The sequence below is a fragment of the Mustela nigripes genome, chromosome 2 (assembly GCF_022355385.1).
Source record: "Mustela nigripes isolate SB6536 chromosome 2, MUSNIG.SB6536, whole genome shotgun sequence".
Lineage (NCBI taxonomy): Eukaryota > Metazoa > Chordata > Mammalia > Carnivora > Mustelidae > Mustela > Mustela nigripes.
Window position 1 is genome coordinate 62,144,236 of NC_081558.1, and position 17,859 is coordinate 62,162,094.

A 17,859-nucleotide genomic window follows, 5' to 3' on the forward strand; every position below is an offset into this window, starting at 1 on the left:
TTCCACAGTGAGATTGGGTCCTGATTTGTATATTTATGGATGCCTTCCATCATATGACCCTGAAACAGAGCTGGATTTTCATCGGGTCCTTGAGTAACTTCCAGAAGTTTATCAAAGTTTACTCGTTTAGAGAATCCTTTCTTCATTCTTTCTATTAAACAGGTGACCATATGGTCTGCTCCTTCACTTTGCTTTCTTCTTGGTAATTCCAGTGAGATTCAGGATTGGGAACTTCAGTGCCTCCTACTGGATAATGATCTCTATCTCTGGCTACTAGTTTATTGGCAAATTCTCGAGCCCCTGCCCAGATATGGTTCTTTTCCTCAGGGTTGCAACAGTGAGTTAATATGATGGCTATATCCTGCCAGGTCAAATTAAACATAATAGACAATTGTTGGGAGCCCTCAATACATTGAGAAGGGTTTTCAGAATATCGTTCTAATTGTTGTTTTTTCTGTGTCAGGTCTGCCATGGAGAATGGGACATGGACTCTAATTGTATCCATTTCTCCATTAGCAACCTCCCTAAAAAGATGCAATCCAGATTTTAGTTGAAGTCCTGGAAGATAGGGTAAGTCCAGGTGGGCTGGGAGCAGATGGGTCTTGAGGTTTATAAGGAGGAAGGGTGGTAACAGAGCTGGTGTTTTCTTTGTTTGGATTGGTCAGTGACTCTTCCAACAACCCAAGTTTATTAGGAGGAATGGGCCTCCTTAGACAATCATCATCGACTATGTCCCAAGGGAGGCTAATGAAAGTGATTGGTGGTTAGACACATTCTGTAAGAGGCTCTTAGGTCCAGATCCTGATTCGGGACCATGAAGGCATGGGCATGGGGTACCTCAGTCCATTTGCTCTGTTTTCTGCAGAAGAGATCTAACTGATAGATAGATGTCCCATTAATGGGCCATTTTCCCTCATCTCCTAGAGTGTACTAAGTCACTCAAAGTTAGAGAATGTCAATTTTCTCTTTCTTGTAATCCAAATTGACTCCAGTAGATTAAAAGGTATCTCAGAAGAGAATCCTTGGGGACTAAAGATGATACCATATTCCTAGAAAAGTAGAGAAGGTCCATTATAAAAAATTCCCCCCTATCTCCCAGGTGGTGTCCCACACACGAAATGTCAGAGGTTCCTGGTGTCAAAGTGACCAGCAGTGTCCCCCTAAGTAGTTGCTAGGAAAAGTGTCTTGCCTTGTAGGAGGGATGCTGGTGTTCCCTTGCTTCCCCATTGCATCCTACGCTATAAATGGTTGCTGGAATGGACTGAAATGCCATGACATGAAGAACCCACCATTTTTAGCTCATGGAAAACACTTAAAAATGTTTTATAAGGGGGAAATTACTCAATTTTGTAATTTAAGTAGTTAGTAGGGGACACTGGCACAAAACAATGAAGCCAGAAATCCACCATGATCTAAGCACCATTCCAACAGGTTTGGTCCTTACAGCTGGCTTCTCTAGGAAATGGTGCCAAGTTGAGTTTTAATCCAATCAGGTACTGGTTTTGGCCAGCTCTGAGCAAATGTCTCACCACCAAAAGCAGCCAGACCAGAGATGTGAAAGGGACCACATTAGACCAGTGAGGAGGAAACCTCACATAGGAGTCTTACAGTTGGCAGCCATCCTAGTGACTGAGGTGGCTGTCCTATGCCCAAGAAAGACAACCTTGTATAAGGACAGAAATGAAGAAAGGGCAACAAGTTTCTGGGTCTTATTATAATTCTCGCCAGGGTGCAAACTTCAAGCCAAAAGGCAATCTTTCTCCTCCCCATAGAATAGCCATGGGCTAGAGTGCTATAGTTTGAGCAATGGACATGAAAGTATTCCAACAAGACTATACTCCTGAAAAGATCCTGAAATGAAAGGGAGGGAAGAGTAAGTATTCACCAAGTTTGCACCGAGGCTCAAATTCCAGATGCAAAGATTTGAGCCCCACACTGGACACCAAAATGATATAATTTGGAGTTTGAATCTGAGAGTGAATGGTCAAGAAAGAATTCTTGAGACTTTTTCAGTGCAAAATAAAATAAAAATTAAAATTAAAATAAATAAAAAGGAGATTTTATTAAAGCATGGCAACAGGACCCCTCGAGCAGGAAGGGCTGTAATCTAAGTGTGAGGAATGATTGATTCTATAGGTCTTTTTTTTTTTTTTTTAAATCCTATATGGGGGGACAGAGGTGATGTTAGGACTTCCAGGAAATTGAGCTTATGCATTTCTGAAGGTCTGACTATTCTTAAGATTGTGCTTTTCTTGTAAAATCTGTGATCTTCACCAAGTGACCATTTACTTTTTCCTTCCTTTGTCTTTGGGCAGTCCCGAGTGTCCAAGAAATGTCCCATGTACCCTACTCTTATCTTGGGGGGAGGGAGATGCATTTGTTTTTTGCCCTCTACTTGCCTTTTATTATCTCATCAGCCCCACCCAAGCAAGCAGGACCTGGCCCAGCCATGAGAAGAAACTACAACCTTCTTCTCTTCTATAGCCTTTTCTCCCACCAGCCTGGATGGAGGCCACAGCTTCACAATTTCCTCCTACATCCTTGGAAAGGCTATAAGCATCTGCTCTGTTCTGAGCTTAACCCCAGACTGAGGGGACCAGAGGAGCCATACTCCCACAAGACTATCAGAGAACAAGTGAAATCCAAGATACACCTGAGGTCCTACCACGAACAGGGTTTAGGAGTGTGCTGGGGTGAGAAAGTTGATGAGAAGCACCGAGAAGAGGTCCATGTGCTTCAGGACCAGGCAGCCAGCAGCCAGCATGGGGACCAGGCCAGGGTGTGCTGCCTCCATCTGTGAGTTGGGACTTGTGGGCAGGTGCCACCCTTTTCCAGGGGGTGTTCGGGCAGCTCCCTGCTGCTGCTGCTCCAGCTCCAGAGACACAATTAGAGGTATGTACTGCTCACAAAAGTTGCCCCTGGATTGGATGTTCTTCCCAAGGCCTTTGTCTCCTTTTCTGAAGGTGCTGACTCTGGAGGCCTGGAGGGAACAGGGGGCCATCACTGACTGGCCAAGAATTAGTCACATGGCAGTATCCCTCACCACCTCTCCCCAGAGGATGAGGATCTGGCCCAAAGTCAGTCAGATGTCTGTGGCTCCTGAGGGCCCCATATTGGCCTCTAGGCAACAGTGGACACATGGTGAGGTAGATGTCTGGGCTTCAGAGAAACAAGCAGCTCACCGTGGCTGGGGGCCCTGCTCCAGGTCCTTGATGGTGTCCTTCAGGGGCTGGTCACGTGTCTCTGGCAGCAGGGCACAGAGAAAGCCTGCCCCGATGGGGAGGCTGCCATAGATGAGCATAGGGAGGGCTGCCTGGTACTCGCCCAGCATGATCACAAGAGGGGTGAGGATACCCCCAATCCTCGAGAAGATGCCCAACAGCCCCATGCCCGTCTGCCTGGGGGAAGGCCAATACAAGCTGAGCAGACCCAGTCCCAACTCCAGGCCACAGCTCTACCCCAGCTCCACCTTGAGAGAGCCCAGACCCTCATTATGGCCCCACAGACTCCTTAGGCTCACCCAGCCCAGCCAGCCTCTGCTCTCTGCTTCCGTATACTAACTGCTGGTAGTCCAGCCAGATACCACGCTTCTCCCACCTCTAGGCCTATCCATTTGCTGCCCTCCTGCTCACCACCAAATATCAGACCAAAGACTGGACCTCCTGCCTGACCCCCCAACCCCCACCTGAGTGTTCCTGTTTCTCAGCCACTCATTCTTAGACTTCCTCCATATCCCCGTCTTGACAAGGCCAGGGCATAGCCTACTTCTGTATCTGTCTTCCACTGCCTAGGATAACACAGGGACTAGATTGACAGTGGCCCTGGGCCTCACCAGCACTGCTGCCCCTGAGCCAGCCTCATAAGCTCTCTGTGGAACAGTGGTGAGGGCAGAGAGGGATGGCCAAAGTCAGGGCATCGGGGCAGGAGCCCTTACCGGATGACGGTGGGGAAGAGCTCGGCAGAGTACACGTAGGAGATGGTAAAGCCGGAGGCCGTGGCAAACTTGCCCACCACAGCCAGCACAGTGACCACCACTGGCAGATCTAATGAGGGATGCTGGTCAGCCGCGTGCAGGGAGATGGCCCCATGCCCTGAGCCCCACCCCTACCCTGCCCTCCCAAACTCCCTTCTGCACCTGGCCCCCAGGGGAGCCTTCACTCTTAGAAGGGAAGTGACAGGCTTCTGGAAGCAGGGGTTGGGGGGTGAGGGGCCAGGGCGTGGGAGAGCCAGCCCTGGTACCTGCTGGGACAAAGACGATGGCGATGCACATGAGGCCGCCCAGAACCAGAGTCAGCATCTGGCTCCACTTGCGGCCCAACCGCTGCATCATGAAGATGCTGCAGTAGCGAGCGGGCACCTCAACGGTTCCGAAGACTAGCTGCGTCAGGTAGATGTCCAGGCCAAAGTCACCGACCTGGAGGCTCAGGCCGAAGTACCCCAGGCTGTCCACAAACCTACAAAGTGTCCAGGCATCCCTGTGACTGCTGGGTGACGAGACATCGTCACTCTCAGGGGGAGCCTGCTGAAGAGGGAATCACAGCGGGAGAAACCCATAACACCACACAGCCCGTCCCTGACAGTCACCATCCCCCAGCCACGTATGCAGCCCTTTGCAGCCGCAGCAGATGCATGGCCTCAGGGAGGGGCCTGGGCCCTACTGTACTCACCAGACACAGAAGAGGATCAGGGTCACCTTCCGGAGCTGCGGGTGTCTGAACAGATCCAGGGCATTCCCTGAGGGGCCTATCTTCTCTGGGACGAGCTGGTAGGAAGATGCACAGTGAGGGGCCAGGTAGAAAGGTCTGTGCGGGCCAGGCTCAAGAGCTGGGCTCAGTCTGTACCAAGTACCTGACTCAGGAGCTCTGGGGAGAGTTTCCGCTTGTTGACTGAGGCTGCCTTCTGGATCACTTGTTTAGCCTCCTCTACCCTTCCTCTGGTCAGAAGCCACCGTGCTGACTCTGGCAGAGCCCTGCAGGTCGGGAATGGCTGTGACCTCGGAGCCCCCCGCTGCCCCAGGGGCTGTCCCAGCTGCTCCAGTGCACACCGAAGCCCACACCCCTTGCTGTCGGAGTGTTCTGTGAGGCGAATGTCAGTATTACACTCCAACCACACTTCCGCAAGACTAGTCCCAGGGGGGTGGCTTGCTTCTGGGAAGTACCTCCTCACCAGAAGTAGAAGAAGAGCAGCAAGACAGGTGCAGTGCCCGCTATCTGGAAAAGCCTCCAGTTTCGGATGCCATAGGCGAGTCCTGCCAGCGCCATCTGCCCCACGGAGAAGGCGCACTGGGCCAGGACCACAGCCTGCGTCCTCTTCGAGGGCCCCACCCACTCTGTAACTGTGCAAACAGAGAGGTTGAGGCCAGGCCAGCCCCTGGCACTGTCCCTCCCTGGCGCTCCCCGGTTGCTGCTCTGTCCACATGGACCTCAGACCCCTTTGCGTGTGGCCACCTGTGGCCTGGGCTCCCGACAAGGCTCCCATAGGCAGTCTGCGCCCGTGGACTGCTCAGACCCCAAGGCCCCACCTCACAGCTCAGGGTCCACTCACGCAGGGACACATTGCTGAAGGTGTACCCAGCAACAGCAGTAGCCACGGCAAAACGCAGGACCATGTAGAGCTCAAAGCTGGGCATGAAGGCTGTGGTCAGGCCGATGATGGCAAAGAGTAGCAGCTGCACTAGGATAGTGGCCTTGCGGCCGATCCTGGAGTAACAAAGAGGTAGGTCTGTGAGGGAATCTCTCGGAGGGGAAGGAAGGGAGACCCAGCCCTGCCCTGGGCTCTCTATCCAGGGCAGGACACACTGTCCTGCCCTGGACACCAGGGAAGGGCGTGGAGGGAAACCGTGCCAGGAACACAGGAGAATGCTAGGTCAGGGGGGAGCTGGTCACGGTTCTTACCAGTCACAGAGGGGCCCAAAGATGAGAGCCCCAACGAGGAGCCCCGCCATGTACACCGACTGAGAGGTCTCCTTCAGGTACTTCTGATCACAAACCAGGTTGAACTGAGGCAGACACAGGTGGATGTGAACAAGGAGCAGCTGACAGCAAGTCCTTTGTCATCTAGCCCACCCACTTACAAACCTCTTGGGGCAGATGCCCATGGTTCCCAAACTGTGTGCAGTCACTTCAGGACACCAGAATAAATTTAAGGGGTACAGAACAATATTTAACATTTTAAAGGGAAATATAGGAATATTTAACATCTGTCTGGTATTACAAGAACTGCCAATTAAGAACAGTTCTGTTGCAACAGGAGATCATGCTACACTCCTTTCAGTAACATCATATCGATGTGACACTGTATTTTTGGCAGTTGTTTTGGGAAAAAAAAGCAAGCATCATGTGGAGAGAAAATGTTCAAGGACGGAGACACTGTGCAGCTCCCAGTAGATACATAGCTCCTATTAATAGGTGACTATTTGTTTAAAAATGAAAAATATTTTCTTTCAGTTTGCATGTATTATTTTTTATTTTTTAAAGACTGTATTGTAATTTTTTGCAAGGAAGAGGGGGGAAGGCAAGGGGAGGGGGAACATGAGAGCACAAGCGGAGGTGGGGAGCGGGAGAGGGAGAAGCAGGCTCCCTGCCTAGCAAGGAACCAGAGGACAAGGGGCTTGACCCTAGGAACCTGAGATCATGCCCTTAGCCAAAATTAGATGCTTAATGAACCACCCAGGAGCCCTGAATGCACATTATTTCTTAAAACAGCTACTAAGTTCTTAGAACTTAATTATTAAGTTGTTTGGACCTAACTAGTTAACACATAAAACCGTTAGGTTTTTCTTTTGGCTTGGAGATGCCATGGAGAATTACTGACACACTAAGGATACAAAATTTGGAACCTCTGACACTGGACTCATTGCTGCTTCCTGACCATCCGGGCCTCTTTCCCACAGCCAGGACACCCCTGTGACCTACTTGGGCCCCTTCAAATTTTCTCATCTGGCTGCGAAATCTCCATGAAACTCTAATCATTCACAGGCAGCGAGAATCCCACGGAGCCCTCATGCGCCACTTGCAGGAGATTAGGACGGAGGAATATGGGGAGGAAACCTTCATGTGTGTGCGGATTCACTCGCGTGCACACACGGAGACTCTGCCAACTCAGAGAGAACCCGACAGATGATCTGAGAAACTGAGTGGAGAAAGCATGGCTGCGTAACTCCGCACGCATCTGCTGCAGGTGCGCATCGGGAGGCACGTGTGACTGACCCCTACCCCCACTGGTCTCTGGGCTCCTGGCATGGGAATGTCTGCAGGTTAGACACATGAGCTCTCCTCCGCAGCCCGTGGAGACAGCTTCTCCATGACTCATGTCTTTGGAGGGCTCCCTCTGTGTTGGGTAGTCTCCTAAATTCTTCCCATGTGTTACCTAATTCTCACGACAGTCCTTGATTTGTTGGCACACTGCCCTGATGGAGGAGAGGTTACGCTCATCATCCTCCGTCCACTGCTGGATGGCAATGGAGTTCAGATACCCCTTTTGCCCCAGACATGGACGGAAACAGCATGAAAGCTAAAAGAATTTTTACCGAATGAATCAGTAAATGAACAAATACCTACAGCTAGCCAACTAGCCAATCGTCATCAGTCAAAATAACTTTTGGCAAGAAATTAATCAACCCAGGAGACACCATTGTGCTCCTATTCTCTTCTCAAAAACAACTGTTAATTTTCAATATATGTGGAATGATTCACTGATTGCACCTGGGAGGAAATGAGGCGGGACAGGGGATTGGAACTCACTCCCCCGCGCTCCAGCTTGTCTGGTTTTTATTTAGCAAGCACAGGTTGCCTTTGTGGTTAGACACTCTTTAAAATAAGATGCCTCTGGAGTCTGAACTGAGCAACTTACAGGATTTATAACTTATAGCAAACAATAGGATTGTTGGGGAATGCGTAACATGATTATTACCACAGGGGCTGTCACCCAGGAAGCCTTCAGTAAATGTTAGCTCAGCAGAGGGTGCCCTGGCCACCGTGCTCAGGAAAGTCACAGCTGGGGACAGACATTTCAGACTGAAGGCATGGGTGCCAATCTAAAGGAGTTTCCCAGGGCCAGTGCCCCTACTCAGTGGCCACCGTTCACTACCTCCGTATAGTGTATAGACTTGCTATTTCATTAAACCCTCATTCTAACCACATAAAGGCTTATCATTCCCACTGTGCAGCCACAGAGACCAAGGCTTGGAGAGGGGCCAAGAAGTGGCGGATCATGTTCAGAGGGATCAGAGACAAGAGGGCTCCCCCCTTGGGACGCCAGCCTTTAACCTCCCCAGCCCTAACACCCACAGTGAATGGTTCTCCCTGGGGCCTGTCACAGAGACACACAGACACCAGCCCCCGTTCTTGGTACACACCTGTCACATCTCCTGCCCCTGTTCCAAAAGCTTTAGTGGCTCCCTTTGGTCTCTAGGAGAAGGCCCAAATTCCTCAGCTCTGTATTGAAGACAGTTTAAGGGCCAGCTCTTGCCCACTTCCCCACCTCTTTGCACGTCAGCATTCCTCAAACATACCAAGCATTTTCACGCCTCCAGTCCCGGGTATGGCCATTCTCTCGGCTTCTCCTTCCCTACCATTCCTGTCCCTTCTCCCGTCCCAGGACAGGTCACACTGTGGTTAGTCACTCCAAACGTGTTTCCCTCCGTGTTTAGAGACTCATGTCAACAGGACTGGGAGTCCTGCTATCTTTTACCACGGATGGACACCTAGGAAATGTTGGGAGGTAGACTGAGAAGGAGAAATATACTCTGTATAAAAGAGCACACAGCCTATGAGGCAACTTGCTCTTTTCTTCTCAAATTAGACCTGTCTGAAATTCAATTTGATTATGCAGCTGCTGTAATAAGGAAAGTTGAGATGTCAGCTCAGAGAGAGCCCCCTGAGTTGGTGTGGCAGAGCCCCTCCCCCAAGATGTGCAACAGAGGTAGAAGAGCTCACAGCCATGAAGCTCTCGAAGAGAAGCTGGAGTTATCATTTGGTGCAGGGCGCAAAGGACCAAAGGTGGACATTCTCCTGAGACTCGAAGTCCTTGGGAGGGCCAGAGCAGGAGAAACATGATAGGGAAGGACAAGAGGTCCAAAGCCCAACCCCAGTGCTAGCACAGGCTAGGTTGATGATTAAAGAAAAGGGGGGGAGCCTCAAATCCTCAGAGAAGGAGAGCAAGGTGCCTCCCTCCTCTGACTGGTCCCCGTACAGTAAATATTCAGGGAGCTTTGACTGAATAAAATCATGCCAACACTCCAGCACAGAGAGTATGAACAGGGCTAGAGTTGGCTCCAAGCAGTCTGCTTGCTTGCCTGGGCTTTTAGGATGGTTTTTGGACAGGTAGGGAGAGTTTGAGCACGTGTGGAAGTAGGCACCCGTGGCATCTGAGGACCTGGGGAGGCTGACCCTATCATGATGGTGATGCTGGGGATATGGAGAGGGCAATGAGGACCAGCTGGGCTCTGCTGGGAGAGCTCCTAGGCTGCCTATACCCCTGTGGGGCAGAATGAAGTGGAAGGTCAGGAGGAAGACAGGGAGGACCTATCCTCAGCCTGCAAGGGTTCAGGGGGGCAGGTTTATGGTCACACTTTAAAAACTGAATGCCTGGGGGGCACCTGTCTGGCTCACTTGGTAGAGCGCGCAACTCTTGATCTCAGGGTTGTGAGCTCGAGCCCCATATTGGGTGCAGAGATTACTTTTAAAAAATCTTTTAAAAAATGTGAATTCCTTTGGTTAAAACAAAATCCTCTGAAAGCCTCTAAAAAGTAAAATACTTTTTTACTCACAGGGGGAGCAGTGAATGTTTAATCTCTGGACTCAAGTCCCCTCTCCACAAAGGCTCAGTATCTGCCACCATCAAGGTAAATTGTCTAGACCTTCCCAACAACGCCCATACCTCAGGATTCTGGACCGTCTGTGTTCTTTCCTGTGCCTGCAGGGACTTGAGGGGGAGCCCTACCTCCACAATCAGCTCATTGGGTTGCCCTGACCAAGTCATCTCTCTTCTCTGTGCTTCAGTCCCTGCTTCTTGGGAAGCAGCAAAGTAGGCATTGATGCTTCCAGAGAGCCCTTCTTGCTCAGATGGCTGAAATGGGAACCTGTTGACCTGCCTGGATCCTTCCTAAGAAAATAAGGTCAGCAGAGCAAGTGTTGTCACCTGCAGGACGAGTCCTAGAGTCATGGGTATCCTCAAGAGGGCAGGCAGGCATAGCTCTGGAGAGAGCAGCTGGAAGGCAGGGGCCCCACAGCAGGCAAGCAGGAGGGTAGGCAAGCAGGAAGCTAGGTAAACAGCAGAGCTCAGGGACTGACTGAATGACCAAGGCCAATGGACAGATAGATGGGAACCCTGGAGGGAGAGAAAGAAACAAAGACAGGAAAGCAGGAGGGAAGGAAGGAAGGCAAGCTGGGTACATAGGCAAAGGGACAAACAAAAAGATAGGGAGAGATGCATGGACAGATGGGCAGACAGACCAGACAGAGAGCATGGACAGAGAGATTAAGGGGCCAATAGTTGGAGGACAAAGAGAAAAGCAGGATGAGTGGCAAAAAGAAAAAAGAAAAAGTACCCCAATGGTCCATCGTTCAGGTGTGAGTGCTGAAGGGCACACAGAGAAGCAGCAGCACCAGCTGCTGAGGGCAGAGGGCCGGACAGAGCTGCTGACCAACCCCAAACAGGCAGACGCACAGAAGGGCAGCCCTACCTCATTCTTTAGGGACAGAGGCCTGTCCTCAGGATATACCCAGCCTGCATCGCAAGGCTGTGTCTCATTGAAGCGGTGGCTGAGGATCTCCTCCAGGGTGGCACCGTCAGGGGGCGGCCGGAACATAAGGCAGGGCTCGGGCTTGCCTGCAGCATCCAGAGGCACGCTCAGTGTCAGCTGCTCAGTGGTACTCAGGTTCAAAGTGTGGTTCTTCACCCAGGCCACTGAGCAGTGGTGGGCCTCATCCTGGAACATGAAGACCTGGCCGAACATGTAAAAAGCAGACAGGAAGTTGGGGATACTCAGCAGTATCATCAGCTGTATCTGGAAGCGTCCAAAGTCACCTATTTCAGCCAGGACCTGGGCAAACTGAGCCATGTCTACCGGTCAGCCTGGGGCCACCAAACAGCTCTGCAGCCTGGCTTTGGGGCACTTGTTCCTCTAAGCAGTGATGACTGTTAATATTTAATCCAGCCTTGCCTGGCGTGACCTGTCACACTTCAACTCCCTGGCTGTGGCCTGGGAAGGATAGAGTTTGATGAAAAACTCACTCACTCTGGCTTGCAGAATCTGAGGATCATTTATGGACAGGATGATGAACACAAGCCTCACAAGAGGACCTTCTTGGGCCCAGCACAGGAATGAGCTCTAGCCAGTACACAAGCAGCTCCCTCCAATTGCAACACCCTCAACAAGTCATTCCTGGCTCAAATCCCTCTCATTATGATAGACCCCAAATACTGAGAGTAGCTCCAGCACTCAGAGGACATAGAAGTCCCTTCTAGGGACCAGCACACAATAGACATTGGGGGTAAGTCAGGAGAGTAGTAAGGACCCAGTTTGCATACTAAGGTCAGCAGCCCAATCTGGCCTCTTGACGCTGCTGATCTTCTCTTTCTCCTAGGGGTCTCTGACATGTGGTAGGGCAGCAAGGAGGCCAAGAGACAGGTGTGCCTGGGTGGCTCAGTTGGTTAAGTGTCTGCCTTCATCTCAGATCATGATCCCAGGGTCCTGGGATCGAGTCCCACATCAGGCTCCCTGATGATCAGGAAACCTGCTTCTCCCTCTACCCTTGCTACTCCCCTCCCCTGCTTGTGCTCTCTGTCAAATAAATAAAATCTTTAAAGGAAAAAAAAAAAAAAAAGGCCAAGAGACCCACCAAGGGCACAAATGCCTTCCCTTCTCAGTACAGAAGATAATCCAAGAGCACGCAGGAATTACCAAAGAGCCAAGAGGTACATTCTGAGCTCTACTCTAATTGAGGAAGAAACAATCAACACATGACCAAGATAAGGCACAAGTGGGTGGCTGGCCACAGGAAAGCTTTATTCACAACAGATAATCTCAGTGATAACAGAGGTACACAGGCCAAAGTCTCCCTTGATCACAACCTCAGCTGTGGAAGCCCTTGCTGGAGTCAAGGTAGGGATGGGGCGCAATGTGGCTGGTAGGTCAGGATTCTTATAGGAATGGAGAATAACCAGGACTTCTGACAGGAGGCATCTCCCAAAAAGTAAAAAGCCCCCACTTTTTACCCTGGAAGAGGTCTGCTGGAGGTAGACTTGGCTTGGAAAGCTTCTAGTTCAGACATGGGAGATGGGGAATGATAGGACTGAAGATGGCATCAGGAAAAAATACACGTGTAGCTGCACGTGTGCACACACACACATTCACTTATTTGCCTGTGTGTGCATGGGAAAGCCTTCCCATGTTTGAATTCTGAACCAATTTAAGAGAGCCTGAGGAGCACAGGCAAAGGGAATGCAGGGAAGCAAGCCTATACGGGGTGGTTCTGGACACAGCATGCCTGTATCTGGCTCGCTGGCCAGCACAGCCTCTGGCTTCTTATTAGTCAGCCAGCATGCATGCATGGCAGGTCAAGGTAGGGCAGAGGCAAGGGCCCATGACCCTTCATAAGGACAGCACCTCCCTCTCTGCCCCCTCCCAAATTCCCCACCAGTCTCACCAATGTCTCCAGCTCTATCTTCTCTTCATTACCTAGCTTTCTTGCATGTGCTTGTCCTTACCATCATCTCAATAGAATTGCCAAGAAAACAGATGCTGCCAGTTGCCACTGCCTAATATGGTGCCCCCCCCCCCCATGGGAGAAAACTGGGATGGAGACAGGAGCCTGTCCCTAGCCCACAGCATCTTCTTACTCCAGTCAGGGAGAGGATTTTTGCTTCTTTGGCTCCAAGTAACCAAGGGAACTTGAGCTAGAAGACAGGAAACCCGGGCACAGCTACCGATCCACTGTGATCCAGAGTCTGTTCCTTGTTTAAAAAAAAAAAAATTAACTGAGTAGATTGAAAGATCTAATTGGCTTTACTCAATGATTCATGAATTGGGCAGCATCCCATCTAGCAAGCAGAAAGGAGCCCCCAAGAGCTGTACAAAACAGAAGACTTTCATAGGCACAAAAGGGCAGAAAAAAGAAAATTTCCTGCAAAGAGTAGATGTTTCCGGCAAAGCCACCTTCTTTTGGGGGAAGGTAGGAGTCTATCAGATCACCTCACTAGTGCTAACCAGGTAATTCCAGACTGACTTGGTTAAAGGTCACATTTCTGAGAGAGACAAAAATTGCAATGAGGTCAGGTGTGAAGTCTTGGTTTGCTGGCATGGGGCTTAGCACAAGTGACTCTATTTTGGGCCTATGATGTCTTTTTAAACAATTTTTCCTTTAGATCAGACTCTAAGCTTAACCAAGAGATGGGATCAAAATGTAAGGCATTAGTGCCACTCTCAGCTACCACACTGTAGTTCTCACAACTTTAACTTACCCTCTTTGTGTCATAGGTCATGATGTTTTTTTTTGCTGAATCTCTGTGGTGTTCACAGATCATGACTTCAGGTTCACAATTTTTTAGTTGGTCTTTCTCTTTGGTCCTTTTTGATAGTCCGGTCTTAGGAGAGATCATTTGCTTGGTAGTTAGTGGCTGCAAGCATGCATTTAAAGCTTTTGAGAGACTACAGCATGCCAAGGATACTACAATGACTAGTGTAAGCGGGATAATTCCCAACGTTTGTGTGCACTTCAGAGCTTGTCCCCGAGACCCAAACCAGTCAAAAACAAAATATAAGCTCCTTTTAGAGGAATCTCATATTGAACTCCTCAAAGCTTCTGAGGCCAGAAAGCCAAGCCAAGAGTTCATTATTAGATTTTTACCTGCAATAACTATGGCAGGTTTGGGTGAATTCTTCCTTTCTCAAGGTCCCCCAAATATTTTTAGATTCCTGGGCCTGTCAGGAGATGATCTTCCTTACTCACCAGGTAAGACTGCCAGCAACCCTGTAGGCAGAGTATTAGGCTGATTTTTCCAAGGGGCTTCACTGGCTTTATAAAGTCAACTTTATTCCCTTACAGCTGTCCAGTCCTATCTGAATTTATACACATGACATTCCAGAGCCTTGGTAATATTGCCAGTGTTCAGATTGTGTCTAGTTACAAGGAGATCAGATTCTTATTGAACTTATGCAAATAAATAATTATATCACCATGTAAAGAATACTCAAAAATCTCTGATTTCTGGAGGTATCAGGATCAAGAAAAAGTAAATGTTTCATCTTTGTTTACAAAGGTGTTATTTACCAAGTAAGTCTTAGATAGCTTAAGAGGAAAGGTTTCCTTAAATCTAGAAAAACAAAACATTAAGGAACCAGCAATGTTTCAAACAAAAAGTCATAAAAAATTATAATCATCCTCCTACATTCATTCAGATCCATGTAATTAATATTGTTTTGCTTGAATCCAGTTTTTCCATTAGTTTTGGAAATCCTTACCCAGTTTTGTTTTATGATATTAAAGTTATCAGAAACCTGTACTTTTCAAAGTCCTTTCCCTATATCTCCTTGAAGATAAAGCACCTTTTTTCTTCTTTTTCTTTTTTTCTGAGAGGGAGAACATGCACTGTGCATGAGAGGTACAGGAAGGCAGAGGCAGAGGGCGAAAGAGAATCTTAAGTAGGCCTCACACTCAGTGACCCTGAGTTCATGACCTGAGCCAAAGCCAAGTGTCAACACTTACCTGAGCCAACCAGGTGTCCCAAAGATGAAGGACTTTTGCAGAATCGCTTTGGCCAAAAGCATCTGAGTGAAACAACTGTCTGTAAATGATAAAAGAGTTATAATGCCAACAGTTAAAGATCAGATGAGAGCTTATCATAATGGATCAACAAGAAAATTTGGCTATTTCTCTACACAACATTTTAAGATAGAAACTGAAATTATGACTGATAACATTACACCAGGACATTTCAGTTTTCCAGGAATTTCACAGTTTCTGGAACACTTACAGATAACTATACAAATACAACATAAAGAGGGCATGGTATATCACTTCTTATTTGACAGTGCTTCCCCTGTAATTTAATAGCAAATAAACCTAACTGGTTTAACAATTCCCTTTTTATAAACACAACAAATCTTCCTTCCTTCCTCCCTCCCTTTCTCTTTCCTTCCTTTTTTTCTTCTCATTTCTTTTCTCTTCCATTCTTTCTCCCCTCCCCTTCCCCCTTTTTCCCTTCTCCCCTCTCCCCTTCCCCCTTCCCTTTTCCCCTCTCCTTCCCTCCCCCTCCCTCCCCTTCTCTTCCATTCTCTTTTTTCTTTCAGTCTTTTAAAAAGACTTCATTTAACATTTGATTTTTGGAAAGTTTGTCAAAAAATATCAAATGGTTTTAAAAACAGTCAAATAGGATCATAGTTCAGGGCATAAGAATATTTGGTTATCTATTTAACCACAGTGATAATTTGAAACTTTACTGGCAAATACAGAATGTTAAATATTGTAATGGAGAAGACTCAGTTTTCTTAAGTAATCAAAGATCTGATATGAAACAAAAGAAATTGTATTGACAAGACAAAAATCTTTGTTTTCTAGAAAGATTACTTAAAAGGTTAAAAAAACTTTTCATAATCTCTTAAAGAGAAGACCAAGAGTATCAGAAAACATTCTTTTAGCACAGATGACACCAATTCTAACTTTATACCAGTATACTTTTTTTTAATAAAGATTTTATTTATTTATTTATCAGAGAGAGGGGGAGAGCACAGTAGGCAGAGAGGCAGGCAGAGGCAGAGAGAGAAGTAGGCTCCCCACTGAGCAAGGAGCCCATGGTGGGGACTCGATCCCAGGACCCTGGGATCATGACCTGAGCTGAAGGCAGAGGCTTTAACCCACTGAGCCACCCAGGCATCCCTATACCAGTACATTTTTTATGTTAAAATTCATTAATCCCTTTTAAAAGTTTGATTAGATCCATTCCAATCTTAGCCAGTTGGATCACACATGAAATTATTTTTCCAAGATTCCTTTTCTACAAGCCTCCTAACACCTTTTTATTCTTTCATTTTTTTTTCTTTTCATATTTTGTCTTGTGTTTATTCTCTTTCCCAATCGTGGGGGTGGGAGGAAGAAGCTTAAATATAAAAACAAAATGATTTTCTTTTCCCTCAACAAAAATTAATTTCCACTCCTCATAATTTCTCTTAGCAAAAATATACATGCTACTTTGCTTGCATGCAGAGCTGGTACAGCTGGCTCCCAGGCAGCAGGCTTGAGCACTGGAAACTTGAGTTAGGTAGAAGGGCTCACAGTGACTCCTGACCCGCTGGCTGGCTGAATGCAAATAAGCCCACCAGGTGACTTGCCTCAAAATAGCCATGAGCTCTAGCTGACACCAGTGGTCTACTTACACTTGGGCACAGGTAGCAAAAAAGAGGAAAAGTCCATACCTTCCCATACCTCCTCACCTTCCTTCTTATTATGCCACCACTACTGCCTCCAGACCATTGCTCCTTTGAGTCCTGCCCATTGCTTCCTGTGGTGTATTCCATAAACTTCTATCTCCTTTGTTCTGCCTTGGGTGAATTCTTTCACTGCCTGCCCCCCCAACCCCGGCCCTGGACTCCACAGGATCTGGCTGCCCCACAGTGATGTTTCCATCATCATCATCATCATCATCACCATCATCATCATCATCACCATCATCATCATCAAGATTTTATATATTTATTTGACAGAGAGAGTGTGTGTATGCACACAAGCAGAGGGAGCAGCAGAGGGAGAGGGAGAAGCAGACTCCCCACTGAGCAAGGAGCCTGATGTGGGGCTCGATCCCAGGCCCTGGGATCATGACCTGAGCCAAAGGCAGACGCTTAACCAACCAAGTCACCCACGTACCCAAGACATGCCTGTTTTAATTAAACCCAACAATCTTTTTTTTTTTTTTTTTAAAGATTTTATTTATTTGTCAGAGAGAGCGAGCGAGAGCGAGCACAGGCAGACAGAGTGGAAGGCAGAGTCAGAGAGAGAAGCAGGCTCCCTGCGGAGCAAGGAGCCCGATGTGGGACTCGATCCCAGGGCGCTGAGATCATGATCTGAGCCGAAGGCAGCTGCTTAACCAACTGAGCCATCCAGGCGTCCCTAAACCCAACAATCTTAAACTAGCTTTTATTTACTAAAGATTAATCCTAGATCACAGAATTTGGAAAATATTTGGGTTAAGTTTTTATATTTCTAAGAGTTTTTGAAGTCTTTATTTCATATAAGTGATTTTCCTCACGCTGATTAAATAGAGCTTTTTTTGCAAATTGTGGCAATGACATCCAGAAGTAAGAAAATACCATACATCCACAGAAACACATAGACAGATACAAAAGCCTTAAAATGTTCATTAAAAAAATTTAGCCATGGGGCATCTGGGTGTCTCAGTGGGTTGAAGCCTCTGCTTTCAGCTCAGGTCATGATTCCAGGGTCCTCGGATCCAGCCCCGCATAGGGCTCTCTGCTCAGCAGGGAGCCTGCTTCCTCCTCTCTCTCTGCCTACTTGTGATCTCTGTCTGTCAAATAAATAAATAAATAAATCTTAAAAAAAAATTTAACCATGACTATGTTAGCTGGAATTAAAATAAAAACTTGAAAAAAATTTTTAAATTACGGGATGGGTATAATAATGCAAAACTCACTAGCTTTTAAAAGAAGAGTTAGAGGGGCGCCTGGGTGGCTCAGTGGGTTAAGCCACTGCCTTCGGCTCAGGTCATGATCTCAGCGTCCTGGGATCGAGCCCCGCATCGGGCTCTCTGCTCCACAGGGAGCCTGCTTCCCTTTCTCTCTCTCTCTGCCTGCCTCTCTGTCTACTTGTGATCTCTGTCTGTCAAATAAATAAATAAAATCTTAAA

General features: G+C 47.9%; 1 protein-coding gene across 4 annotated transcripts; it reads right to left on the reverse strand.

The window, feature by feature from the left end:
* Nucleotides 1-2,037: 2,037 nt before the first annotated feature.
* Nucleotides 2,038-14,768, reverse strand: SLC22A13 (solute carrier family 22 member 13). Of its 4 annotated transcripts, XM_059390543.1 has the most exons (12): nucleotides 14,709-14,768; nucleotides 12,844-12,957; nucleotides 10,685-10,945; nucleotides 5,895-5,998; nucleotides 5,545-5,699; nucleotides 5,167-5,335; nucleotides 4,849-4,969; nucleotides 4,668-4,762; nucleotides 4,240-4,454; nucleotides 3,935-4,043; nucleotides 3,183-3,398; nucleotides 2,038-2,980 (listed from the first exon to the last, which is right to left on the reverse strand). In XM_059390543.1, exons 3-12 carry the CDS (start codon nucleotides 10,937-10,939, stop codon nucleotides 2,887-2,889), a joined length of 1,533 nt encoding a protein of 510 aa, XP_059246526.1. In that variant the 5' UTR covers nucleotides 10,940-10,945; nucleotides 12,844-12,957; nucleotides 14,709-14,768; the 3' UTR covers nucleotides 2,038-2,886. The 4 variants fall into 4 exon arrangements, with proteins under 4 accessions (XP_059246526.1, XP_059246525.1, XP_059246527.1 ...); XM_059390542.1 differs by lacking the exons at nucleotides 12,844-12,957; nucleotides 14,709-14,768 and having other exon boundaries at nucleotides 10,685-11,113; XM_059390544.1 differs by lacking the exons at nucleotides 3,183-3,398; nucleotides 12,844-12,957; nucleotides 14,709-14,768 and having other exon boundaries at nucleotides 10,685-11,113.
* Nucleotides 14,769-17,859: the final 3,091 nt, after the last annotated feature.